The sequence below is a fragment of the Hemiscyllium ocellatum genome, chromosome 50, assembly GCF_020745735.1.
Source record: "Hemiscyllium ocellatum isolate sHemOce1 chromosome 50, sHemOce1.pat.X.cur, whole genome shotgun sequence".
In the NCBI taxonomy this organism is placed as follows: Eukaryota; Metazoa; Chordata; class Chondrichthyes; order Orectolobiformes; family Hemiscylliidae; genus Hemiscyllium; species Hemiscyllium ocellatum.
This window is the reverse complement of record NC_083450.1, coordinates 2,515,584-2,528,710: the sequence shown is the minus strand read 5'-3', so window position 1 is coordinate 2,528,710 and position 13,127 is coordinate 2,515,584. Positions and strand designations below refer to the sequence as shown.

Below are 13,127 nucleotides of genomic sequence, written 5' to 3'. Positions count from 1 at the left end.
GCACAACATGAGCTCTGAGGCAGAGATTTTAGGGTTCTGAGTCAGGGACAGGAATTGAGGTTGACACAGCACTGCTCCCCTTTCAGGGTGAAAGGGACTTGTGTCTTGTTCAGTTGGAGAGCTGAGGGTCACACAGAGCAGCAAGGACACACCAGCCTGCTCTTTGACCTCATTAGCACCATCCCTGGTTCAGGGGGTGGCTGGGTCATCTCTGACTGGTTTCTGTCTCAGTCCAGAGATGGGAATTCACCAATCAACATCCACACTCTCACATGGTGCTGAGGGAGCAGGTCCTGTTGGAGGGTCAGTGCTGAGGGAGTGCTGCACTGTCGGAGGGTCAGTGCTGAGGGAGTGGGCACTGTCAGAGGGTCAGTTCTGAGGGAGCAGGCCCTGTCAGAGGGTCAGTGCTGAGGGAGTGGGCCCTGTCGAAGGGTCAGTGCTGAGGGAGCGCCGCACTGTCGGAGGGTCAGTGCTGAGGGAGTGGGCACTGTGGGAGGAAACCGGAGCACCTGGAGGAAACCAAAGCAGACACGGGGAGAACGTGCAAACTCCACACAGACAGTTGCCTGAGGCTGGAATCGAACCTGGGTCCCTGGCGCTGAGAGGCAGCAGTGCTAACCATTGAGCCACTATGCTGCTCCTAACAGGTTCTGTTCAGATATGGAGGGCTCTAACTGTTGTGTGGATTTGACAAGGAGTTTGACTCTGTGCCCACTCGCAGGTTTGTTTGGAAATGTTGAGACCAGTTACCGCCTCTGACCCAAAACCCCACAAAGAGGCAAATAGCTAATTCCAAAAGTCCCGGGAAGTGAAAATGTCAACAAAAAGGTGTGAAATCTATAAAAATACTTTGTAAGGACGTCAACAATTTACAAGTTGTTCTGTGGAAGGGTCATTCGGCGTGAAACGTTAACTCCGATTTCTTTCCACAGCTGCTGCCAGACATGCTGAGCTTTTCCAGCAATTTCTGTTTTCGTTCCTCAACAACTTGGAAATCTTGTCTTTAGTGCAGTAAACGTCCCCAGGGCCTTGTAGCAGCTTCTGTGAGACAGGATTGGGCCCCAGACGATGTAGGAGGACAAGCATTCTAAGTCAGCAAGCGAGGGTGGGGGATGGGGAGAGAGGTTTTGGGAGGGAATTGGCTCAAGCCGAAGAGATGTTCCAAAACTGTCGAGTGATCTCCAGGAGAGTTCTGAGATAAGGGGTGAAACAAATCCTGAGGATGTGACTAAGGGGGTGGAGAGGTCGAATGGGATCAGGCACGGTCCCTGACTGCTCGCCCCTCACCTGTCAGTACTGTACCCTGGGGGCTTCAGGGTTGAGAAGCTTTGAGGAGAGTCCAGGGTGTGAGGGGACACAGCAGCCGGCTGGGTGATGTGGACACAGCTCTGTCTGACTCTCAGTGCCAACATACCCGCCTTTCCCTGCAGTAAGGGCACCACCGCACTGTCTCAATGGTTCCATATTTCTATCCCAAAGACACAGGGAGGTGTCTGAATCCCTCAGCCCCCACCCTCCCCAAGACACACCCAGACATCTACACACCCTGACACACACACACATCCCCACCCCCCTCCACACACACACACACACACACAGAGACACACATCCCCACCCCCCTCCACACACACACACCCATCCCCACCCCCCCCACACACACACACATCCCCACCCCCCCCACAAACACACACATCCCCACCCCCCCTCCACACACACACACACACATCCCCACCCCCCCTCCACACACACACATCCCCACCCCCCTCCACACACACACACATCCCCACCCCCCCAAGTACACACAGACACATATCCCCACCCCCCTACACACACACACACACACACTCAGGAGAGGGGGCGGGGGAACCTTTGTCCGGGGCCGGGTGGCGGGGGAAGGGGATGTGGAGCGGACCGGAAGTGAGGGGCGGACACCGAGAGAGAGAGGGACCCGGGGATCCCGGTTGCTGCGGAAACGGGCGGGAGATGAGGAAAGGTACAGACCCCCCTCACCCTCACCCCCCACTCCCTCAGCGCTGACCCTCCGACAGTGCGGCGCTCCCTCAGCACTGACCCTCCGACAGTGCGGCACCCCCTCAGCACTGACCCTCCGACAGCGCCTGCTCCCTCAGCACTGACCCTCCGACAGTGCGGCACTCCCTCAGCACTGACCCTCCGACAGTGCGGCGCTCCCTCAGCACTGACCCTCCGTCAATGCAGCACTCCCTCAGCACTGACCCTCCGACAGTGCCCACTCCCTCAGCACTGACCCTCCGATAGTGCGGCGCTCCCTCAGCACTGACCCTCCGACAGTGCCCACTCCCTCAGCACTGACCCTCCGACAGTGCCCACTCCCTCAGCACTGACCCTCCGATAGTGCGGCGCTCCCTCAGCACTGACCCTCCGACAGTGCGGCACTCCCTCAGCACTGACCCTCCGACAGTGCCCACTCCCTCAGCGCTGACCCTCCGACAGTGCGGCGCTCCCTCAGCACTGACCCTCCGACAGTGCGGCACTCCCTCAGCACTGACCCTCCGACAGTGCCCACTCCCTTAGCACTGACCCTCCAACACTGCGCCACTCCCTCAGCACTGACCCTCCGACAGTGCCCGCTCCCTCAGCGCTGACCCTCCGACAGTGCCCACTCCCTCAGCACTGACCCTCCGACAGACCCACCCCCTCAGCACTGACCCTCCGACAGACCCACTCCCTCAGCACTCACCCTCTGACATCTCCCCCTGTCTCTGGTTGTCTTCAGGGTGATGGAAGCGACGATGCTGCCCCCTCAGAAGAGGAAGGCCGTGGGGCCGCCGGGTTCCCCGCCCCGGACCAAGAGCTCTCGGGCGGTGGCAGCGGCCCCCGGTCTCCCCGCCGAGCCTTCGGCCAGCGGCCGGAATGTCGGGAGCGTCCGTGCTGCGCCACCGGGATCACCGGACGGCCCGCCCTGCGTCCGGGCTGACCGGGACGTGAAGGATGAGGGAGCCCGGGAGCGGCAGAGCGCCGATGAGGCATGTCCTGGGCTCGCAGAGCATGGAGCAGAGGGCGGTGCTGGTGAAACAGCGGCGGGTCTGCCTGGCGATAACAGGAACCCATGGCTGGCAGGTGAGGCAGCGACCCGCTGTGTGGGCGTTCATGTTGGCGCTGTGTGAACACCTTCCAGCATTGGCAGGCTCCCCCTGCCCAGAGTGGACTCTAAAGGGATGTGTCGGGTAGAAAGTGAGGTCTGCAGATGCTGGGGATCAGAGCTGAAAATGTGTTGCTGGTCAAAGCGCAGCAGGTCAGGCAGCATCCCTGGACACTATGGGACAATTTCCCATGGCCAATCCACCCTAACCTGCACTTCCCTGGACACTATGGGACAATTTCCCATGGCCAATCCACCCTAACCTGCACTTCCCTGGACACTATGGGACAATTTCCCATGGCCAATCCACCCTAACCTGCACTTCCCTGGACACTATGGGACAATTTCCCATGGCCAATCCACCCTAACCTGCACTTCCCTGGACACTATGGGACAATTTCCCATGGCCAATCCACCCTAACCTGCACATCCCTGGGCACTATGGGACAATTTCCCATGGCCAATCCACCCTAACCTGCACATCCCTGGGCACTATGGGACAATTTCCCACGGCCAATCCACCCTAACCTGCACATCCCTGGGCACTATGGGACAATTTCCCACGGCCAACCCACCCTAACCTGCACATCCCTGGGCACTATGGGACAATTTCCCATGTAAAAAATGAGGTCTGCAGATGCTGGAGATCAGAGCTGAAAATGTGTTGCTGGTTAAAGCACAGCAGGTCAGGCAGCATCCAAGGAGCAGGAGAATCGACGTTTCGGGCATAAGCCCTTCATCAGGAATGAGGAGAGGGTGCCAGGCAGGCTAAGATAAAAGGTAGGGAGGAGGGACTTGGGGGAGGGGCGGTGGAGATGACCTGGGGGGTGCAGAGAGAGAGAGACTCACTGAAATCCTTGTAGAGGGAGGAAGAGAGCTTCTTCAAGGAAGGCATCCTTGCAAGAGGATTCGGGTAAAAAATGAGGTCTTCCCCCAAGTCCCTCCTCCCTACCTTTTATCTTAGCCTGCCTGGCACCCTCTCCTCATTCCTGATGAAGGGCTTATGCCCAAAACGTTGAATTTCCTGTTCCTTGTATGCTGCCTGACCTGCTGTGCTTTAACCAGCAACACATTTTCAACTCTAAAGGGATGTGGTCAACAAGATACCATTGCACCTGCTGCAAATGTGTTGCTGGTCAAAGCACAGCAGGCCAGGCAGCATCTCAGGAATAGAGAATTCGACGTTTCGAGCACAAGCCCTTCATCAGGAATAAGAGAGAGAGCCAAGCCCCATTGCACACCTGTCACCTGGTCCTGCCCTTTCCATTTTGTCTCTGGATGAACAGAGAACCTTGCCCCTTGTAACAAGTCTCTGTCTTCACACACCAGTATTCTCCTCACATTGCGGGACTGCCAGCATTCCCCCAGCCAGGACAAATTCAGAAACCCCACTGCCCCAGGTTCTCGTCCAGTGGGCTGATTTCCAAATAACAGACTTTCCGAGTGCTGCCATCCTCACCTGACACAGGGGCAGCACTCCGAAAACTTGTGATTTCCGATAAACCTGTTAGACTATACCCCCCTGATGTCATGTGACTGCTGATATTTTTTACAATGGCCTATCATCACTTGCCTATGAATCCAGGATCTCAGCTAATATTCTGAGTTTTAATGCTGCCATGGAGGATTTTTCCTCTATATTCCCGATTTGGTTTATTATTGTCACGTGTACCTCGGTACAGTGAAAGGCTTTGTGTTCGGTACAGGCAGACCATACAGTACAAAGATCTCAGGGTGATTGAACAGAGCGAGGTCTACAATGAGGATGCTCAGTGGTTAGCACTGCTGCCTCACAGCACCAGGGTCCCAGGTTTAATTCCAGCCTCAGGTGACTGTCTGTGTGGAGTTTGCACATTCTCCCCGTGTCTGTGTGGCGTTTGCACATTCTCCCCGTGTCTGCGTGGAGTTTGCACGTCCTCCCCGTGTCTGTGTGGGGTTTGCACGTTCTCCCCGTGTCTGTGTGGGGTTTGCACGTTCTCCCCGTGTCTGTGTGGAGTTTGCACGTCCTCCCCGTGTCTGTGTGGAGTTTGCACGTTCTCCCCGTGTCTGTGTGGGGTTTGCACGTCCTCCCCGTGTCTGTGTGGAGTTTGCACGTTCTCCCCGTGTCTGTGTGGAGTTTGCACGTTCTCCCCGTGTCTGTGTGGAGTTTGCACGTTCTCCCCGTGTCTGTGTGGGGTTTGCACATCCTCCCCGTGTCTGTGTGGAGTTTGCACGTTCTCCCCGTGTCTGTGTGGAGTTTGCACGTCCTCCCCGTGTCTGTGTGGGGTTTGCACGTTCTCCCCGTGTCTGTGTGGGGTTTGCACGTTCTCCCCGTGTCTGTGTGGGGTTTGCACGTTCTCCCCGTGTCTGTGTGGAGTTTGCACGTTCTCCCCGTGTCTGTGTGGGGTTTGCACGTCCTCCCCGTGTCTGTGTGGGGTTTGCACGTTCTCCCCGTGTCTGTGTGGGGTTTGCACGTTCTCCCCGTGTCTGTGTGGGGTTTGCACGTTCTCCCCGTGTCTGGGTGGAGTTTGCTCCAGTTTCCTCCCACAGTCCAAAGATGTGCAGGTTAGGGTGGATTGGCCAGGCTAAATTGCCCGTAGTGTTTGGTGCGTTAGTCAGAGGGGAAATGGGTCTGAGTGGGTTGCTCTTTGGCGGGTCGGTGTGGATGTGTTGGGCCGAAGGGCCTGTTTCCATATTGTAGGGAATCTAATCAAGATGCATAAAACGCCAGATCGACATTAGATTTGAAATTTGAGAGGTCCGTTCAGAAGCTGTCCTCGAATCTGCTGGTGCGTGTGTTTATGCTTCAGGATCTTCTGCCCGACAGAGGAGATTATTCCCAGGGTCGGAAGGGCCGGTGTTAAATGTTTCTTCAGTAAAGTTGAAAGTAAATTGTTTAGTCGAAACAAGTATGCTTTCAGCACCCTTAATCCCATTCATGCCCAGACAGCATGAGAGGAGGGAACTCTCCTCAGCAATGATGTGGGAAAAGGTCAGGAACACCCTGTAGATTAGCAGGCCATAGTGAAAGGGCAGAACAAGGGGACAGTCTTGCAATCCCTTTGCTTCCTTATTGACCACATCCCTTGGCTGCGGAGCGACGGGAGACGCTCGGTCTGGGTGGTAGCCCAGTAGATATCGGGCCCCGTGATTGACTCAAGAGTTGGGCTTTCAGATCAGGGTAAAAAGTGAGGTCTGCAGATGCTGGGGATCAGAGCTGAAAATGTGTTGCTGGTTAAAGCACAGCAGGTCAGGCAGCATCCAAGGAGCAGGAAATTCGACGTTTCGGGCAAAAGCCCTTCATCAGGAATGAGGAAAGTGTGCCAGGCAGGCTAAGATAAAAGGTAGGGAGGAGGGACTTGGGGGAGGGGTGATGGAGATGTGATAGGTGGAAGGAGGTTAAGGTGAGGGTGATAGGCCGGAGTGGGGGTGGGGGGCGGAGAGGTCAGGAAGAAGATTGCAGGTTAGGAGGGTGGTGCTGAGTTCGAGGGAATCGACTGAGACAAGGTGGAGGGAGGGGAAATGAGGAAACTGGAGAAATCTGAGTTCATCCCTTGTGGTTGGAGGGTTCCCAGGCGGAAGATGAGGCGCTCTTCCTCCAGCCATCGTGTTGTTATGGTCTGGCGATGGAGGAGTCCAAGGACCTGCATGTTCTTGGTGGAGTGGGAGGGGGAGTTAAAGTGTTGAGCCACGGGGTGATTGGGTTGGTTGGTCCGGGCGTCCCAGAGGTGTTCTCTGAAGCGTTCCGCAAGTAAGCGGCCCGTCTCCCCAATATAGAGGAGGCCACATCGGGTGCAGCGGATGCAATAGATGATGTGTGTGGAGGTGCTGATGAATTTGTGGCGGATATGGAAGGATCCCTTGGGGCCTTGGAGAGAGGTAAGGGGGGAGGTGTGGGCGCAAGTTTTGCATTTCCTGCGGTTGCAGGGGAAGGTGCCGGAGGTGGAGGTTGGGTTGGTGGGGGGTGTAGACCTAATGAGGGAGTCACGAAGGGAGTGGTCTTTGCGGAACGCTGATAGGGGAGGGGAGGGAAATATATCCCTGGTGGTGGGGTCCGTTTGGAGGTGGCGGAAATGACGGCGGATGATACGCTGTATATGGAGGTTGGTGGGGTGGTAGGTGAGAACCAGTGGGGTTCTGTCCTGGTGGCGGTTGGAGGGGCGGGGCTCAAGGGCGGAGGAGCGGGAAGTGGAGGAGATGCGGTGGAGGGCATCGTCGATCACGTCTGGGGGGAATCTGTGGTCCTTGAAGAAGGAGGCCAGCTGTATTGGAACTGGTCCTCCTGGGAGCAGATGTGGCGGAGACGAAGGAATTGGGAATATGGGATGGCGTTTTTACAGGGGGCGGGGTGGGAGGAGGTGTAGTCCAGGTAGCTGTGAGAGTCAGTCGGTTTATAATAGATGTCTGTGTTGATTTGGTCGCCCGAGATAGAGATGGAAAGGTCTAGGAAGGGGAGGGAGGAGTCTGAGACAGTCCAGGTGAATTTGAGGTCGGGATGGAAGGTGTTGGTAAAGTTGATGAACTGTTCAACCTCCTTGTGGGAGCACGAGGCAGCGCCGATACAGTCAGGCAGTGATTTCTGGAGATGTCAGTGGTTCTGTGGAAATGGGGAGGGGGGGAATGCGGCCTCCTTACCAGCTTGTTCTAGGTGCCAGCATTTTCCAAGTCTGTGGTAAAACGCGTCGTACCTCAGACCAGAGGCTGTTGCTATGCCATCATCCTCCCAAGACCCCTTCCAAAGCTTAGACTGTTTATCTGAAAACATTCTGTTAATCTCCTCTCAAATCCCTTTTCTCCAAAAGTCATCTAGTTTTTTTTTGCAAACAGCAGACAGCCCCCGTTTGTTTCAACCTTTTGGTTTTCGGGTTCCAAAAGATCACATGAGAAACCGTTTAAAACTCAGGAAACTGTCCAGATCTTCTGCTAACTGCTGGTGTGCCCCTCTTACCTTCAGGAGTCCCATCCCCGGGCAGCCAGTCGCCAGAGGCTGACCCTGCAGCTACTGGGGCACCGCCGGCTGAATCTCCCCCAGGGCCCAGTCAACAACCTGATCACGCGGCAACACCGTCCCGGTCAGATCGCGGCGGGCTCTGGCCACCTGAGGTGTGTCAAGGAGCTCCGAGTGACGAGGAGAAGGACGAAGGGGAGAGGAACCTGGTTATCACCGTCGGTACGTACGGCATTGGGTTTTCCAAGGCTGCCCCTTTCGTTTACAAAGCACCTTCTTGCTCCCAGGAGGGAGGGGGAGGGGGGGGTGGGGAGGGGGAGGGGAAGGGGAGGGAGGTGGCTGAGTGGTCATGTCAGGGCAGGCTGTAACCATTGCTCAAGTCCCAGTCTGGCCTCAGCTCCTGGGGTCTAAGTGCTGGAAACCTGAATATGAAGCTCATCTCGATAGTGCCCATGAATCCATCATTGATCGTTATTAACGGCCCATCCAGCTTCACTGCTATCCTCCCAGGAATGTCGTGCCTCTCCTGGTTACCTGCCTGGGATATTCCTGCCTGGGATATTCCTGCCTTGCACTCCTCTCTCACCCATGCTCAAAAAACAATGTAGTGCCCTTTGTCATGTCCGGGCCCACTCGGGTACTCCCAAACCACAAGCTATCACATCCCTGGCCTCAACCCCTCAACTCTCTCTGTCGCCACCCCCCCCCCCCCCACCTTTCTCTCTCCCTCACCGCCCTCCTTCTCCCTCGCTGCATCCACCCCCTCTACTCTCTACCTCACCATCCCCTCTACTCTCTCTCCATCACCGCACCCCCCCCCCCCCCCTTTCTCTCTCCCTCACCCCCAGGTCACCGTCCGACAGGTTTATTTGGTTACAAAATCACACAACACCCGGTCACCGTCCGACAGGTTTATTTGGTTAAAAAATCACACAACGCCCGGTCACCGTCCGACTGGTTTATTTGGTTAAAAAAAATCACACAACGCCCGGTCACCGTCCGACTGGTTTATTTGGTTAAAAAAAATCACACAGCGCCCGGTTACAGTCCGACTGGTTTATTTGGTTAAAAAAATCACACAACGCCCGGTCACCGTCTGACTGGTTTATTTGGTTACAAAATCACACAACGCCCGGTCACCGTCCAACTGGTTTATTTGGTTACAAAATCTCACAACGCCCGGTCACCGTCCGACAGGTTTATTTGGTTAAAAAAATCACACAACGCCCGGTCACCGTCCGACTGGTTTATTTGGTTAAAAAAATCACACAACGCCCGGTCACTGTCCGACAGGTTTATTTGGTTAAAAAATCACACAACGCCCGGTCACCGTCCGAGTGGTTTATTTGGTTAAAAAAATCACACAACGCCCGGTCACCGTCCGACAGGTTTATTTGGTTAAAATATCACACAACGCCCGGTCACCGTCCGACAGGTTTATTTGGTTACAAAATCACACAACGCCCGGTCACCGTCCGACTGGTTTATTTGGTTAAAATATCACACAACGCCCGGTTACAGTCCGACAGGTTTATTTGGTTAAAAAATCACACAACGCCCGGTCACCGTCCGTCAGGTTTATTTGGTTAAAATATCACACAACGCCCGGTCACCGTCCGACTGGTTTATTTGGTTAAAAAACCACACAACGCCCGGTCACCGTCCGACAGGTTTATTTGGTTACAAAATCACACAACGCCCGGTCACCGTCCGACTGGTTTATTTGGTTAAAATATCACACAGCGCCCGGTTACAGTCCGACAGGTTTATTTGGTTAAAAAATCACACAATGCCCGGTCACCGTCCGACAGGTTTATTTGGTTAAAAAATCACACATCGCCTGGTCACCGTCCGACTGGTTTATTTGGTTAAAAAATCACACAACGCCCAGTCACCGTTCGACAGGTTTATTTGGTTAAAATATCACACAACGCCCGGTCACCGTCCGACTGGTTTATTTGGTTACAAAATCACACAACGCCCGGTCACCGTCCGACAGGTTTATTTGGTTAAAAAATCACACAGCGCCCGGTCACCGTCCGACTGGTTTATTTGGTTAAAAAAATCACACAACGCTCGGTTACAGTCTGACAGGTTTATTTGGTTAAAAAATCACACAACGCCCGGTCACCGTCCGACAGGTTTATTTGGTTAAAATATCACACAACGCCCGGTCACCGTCCGACTGGTTTATTTGGTTAAAAAAATCACACAACGCCCGGTCACCGTCCGACAGGTTTATTTGGTTACAAAATCACACAACGCCCGGTCACAGTCCGACAGGTTTATTTGGTTAAAAAAAATCACACAACGCCCGGTCACCGTCCGACTGGTTTATTTGGTTAAAATATCTCACAACGCCCGGTCACCGTCCGACAGGTTTATTTGGTTAAAAAAATCACACAACGCCCGGTCACCGTCTGACTGGTTTATTTGGTTAAAAAAAATCACACAACGCCCGGTCACCGTCCGACTGGTTTATTTGGTTACAAAATCACACAACGCCCGGTCACCGTCCGACAGGTTTATTTGGTTAAAAAATCACACAACGCCCGGTCACCGTCCGACTGGTTTATTTGGTTAAAAAAAATCACACAACGCCCGGTCACTGTCCGACTGGTTTATTTGGTTACAAAATCACACAACGCCCGGTCACCGTCCGACAGGTTTATTTGGTTAAAATATCACACAACGCCCGGTCACCGTCCGACTGGTTTATTTGGTTACAAAATCACACAACGCCCGGTCACAGTCCGAGTGGTTTATTTGGTTAAAAAAATCACACAACGCCCGGTCACCGTCCGACAGGTTTATTTGGTTAAAATATCACACAACGCCCGGTCACCGTCCGACAGGTTTATTTGGTTACAAAATCACACAATGCCCGGTCACCGTCCGACTGGTTTATTTGGTTAAAATATCACACAACGCCCGGTTACAGTCCGACAGGTTTATTTGGTTAAAAAATCACACAACGCCCGGTCACCGTCCGTCAGGTTTATTTGGTTAAAATATCACACAACGCCCGGTCACCGTCCGACTGGTTTATTTGGTTAAAAAACCACACAACGCCCGGTCACCGTCCGACAGGTTTATTTGGTTACAAAATCACACAACGCCCGGTCACCGTCCGACTGGTTTATTTGGTTAAAATATCACACAGCGCCCGGTTACAGTCCGACAGGTTTATTTGGTTAAAAAATCACACAATGCCCGGTCACCGTCCGACAGGTTTATTTGGTTAAAAAATCACACATCGCCTGGTCACCGTCCGACTGGTTTATTTGGTTAAAAAATCACACAACGCCCAGTCACCGTTCGACAGGTTTATTTGGTTAAAATATCACACAACGCCCGGTCACCGTCCGACTGGTTTATTTGGTTACAAAATCACACAACGCCCGGTCACCGTCCGACAGGTTTATTTGGTTAAAAAATCACACAGCGCCCGGTCACCGTCCGACTGGTTTATTTGGTTAAAAAAATCACACAACGCTCGGTTACAGTCTGACAGGTTTATTTGGTTAAAAAATCACACAACGCCCGGTCACCGTCCGACAGGTTTATTTGGTTAAAATATCACACAACGCCCGGTCACCGTCCGACTGGTTTATTTGGTTAAAAAAATCACACAACGCCCGGTCACCGTCCGACAGGTTTATTTGGTTACAAAATCACACAACGCCCGGTCACAGTCCGACAGGTTTATTTGGTTAAAAAAAATCACACAACGCCCGGTCACCGTCCGACTGGTTTATTTGGTTAAAAAAATCACACAACGCCCGGTCACCGTCTGACTGGTTTATTTGGTTAAAAAAAATCACACAACGCCCGGTCACCGTCCGACTGGTTTATTTGGTTACAAAATCACACAACGCCCGGTCACCGTCCGACAGGTTTATTTGGTTAAAAAATCACACAACGCCCGGTCACCGTCCGACTGGTTTATTTGGTTAAAAAAATCACACAACGCCCGGTCACTGTCCGACTGGTTTATTTGGTTACAAAATCACACAACGCCCGGTCACCGTCCGACAGGTTTATTTGGTTAAAATATCACACAACGCCCGGTCACCGTCCGACTGGTTTATTTGGTTACAAAATCACACAACGCCCGGTCACAGTCCGACAGGTTTATTTGGTTAAAAAACCACACAACGCCCGGTCACCGTCCGACAGGTTTATTTGGTTACAAAATCACACAACGCCCGGTCACCGTCCGACTGGTTTATTTGGTTAAAAAATCACACAATGCCCGGTCACCGTCCGACTGGTTTATTTGGTTACAAAATCACACAACGCCCGGTCACCGTCCGACTGGTTTATTTGGTTAAAATATCACACAACGCCCGGTCACAGTCCGACAGGTTTATTTGGTTAAAAAACCACACAACGCCCGGTCACCGTCCGACAGGTTTATTTGGTTAAAAAATCACACAATGCCCGGTTACAGTCTGACATGTTTATTTGGTTAAAAAATCACACAACGCCCGGTCACCGTCCGACTGGTTTATTTGGTTAAAATATCACACAACGCCCAGTCACAGTCCGACAGGTTTATTTGGTTACAAAATCTCACAACGCCCGGTCACCGTCCGACTGGTTTATTTGGTTAAAAAAAATCACACAACGCCCGGTCACCGTCCGACTGGTTTATTTGGTTACAAAATCACACAACGCCCGGTCACCGTCCGACTGGTTTATTTGGTTAAAAAATCACACAACGCCCGGTCACAGTCCGACAGGTTTATTTGGTTACAAAATCTCACAACGCCCGGTCACCGTCCAACAGGTTTATTTGGTTAAAAAAATCACACAACGCCCGGTCACCGTTCGACTGGTTTATTTGGTTAAAAAAATCACACAACGCCCGGTCACCGTCCGACAGGTTTATTTGGTTAAAAAATCACACAACGCCCGGTCACCGTCCGACTGGTTTATTTGGTTACAAAATCACACAACGCCCGGTCACCGTCCGACAGGTTTATTTGGTTAAAATATCACACAACGCCCGGTCACCGTCCGACTGGTTTATTTGGTTACAAAATCACACAACGCCCGGTCACAGTCCGACAGGTT

At 53.1% G+C, this 13,127-nt stretch overlaps 1 protein-coding gene across 1 annotated transcript in view; it reads left to right on the top strand.

Annotated features, from left to right (window-relative positions):
• The first annotated feature begins 1,930 nt into the window (after nt 1-1,930).
• The window catches only part of LOC132805518 (GON-4-like protein), an 80,601-nt gene continuing 69,404 nt past the window's right edge, over nt 1,931-13,127 (top strand). Inside the window, exons 1-3 of the mRNA XM_060820630.1 lie at nt 1,931-1,993; nt 2,756-3,099; nt 8,055-8,270. Coding sequence (XP_060676613.1) covers nt 2,760-3,099; nt 8,055-8,270 — 556 coding nt within the window. The 5' untranslated portion in view covers nt 1,931-1,993; nt 2,756-2,759. The remainder of the gene's footprint in view (nt 1,994-2,755; nt 3,100-8,054; nt 8,271-13,127) is intronic.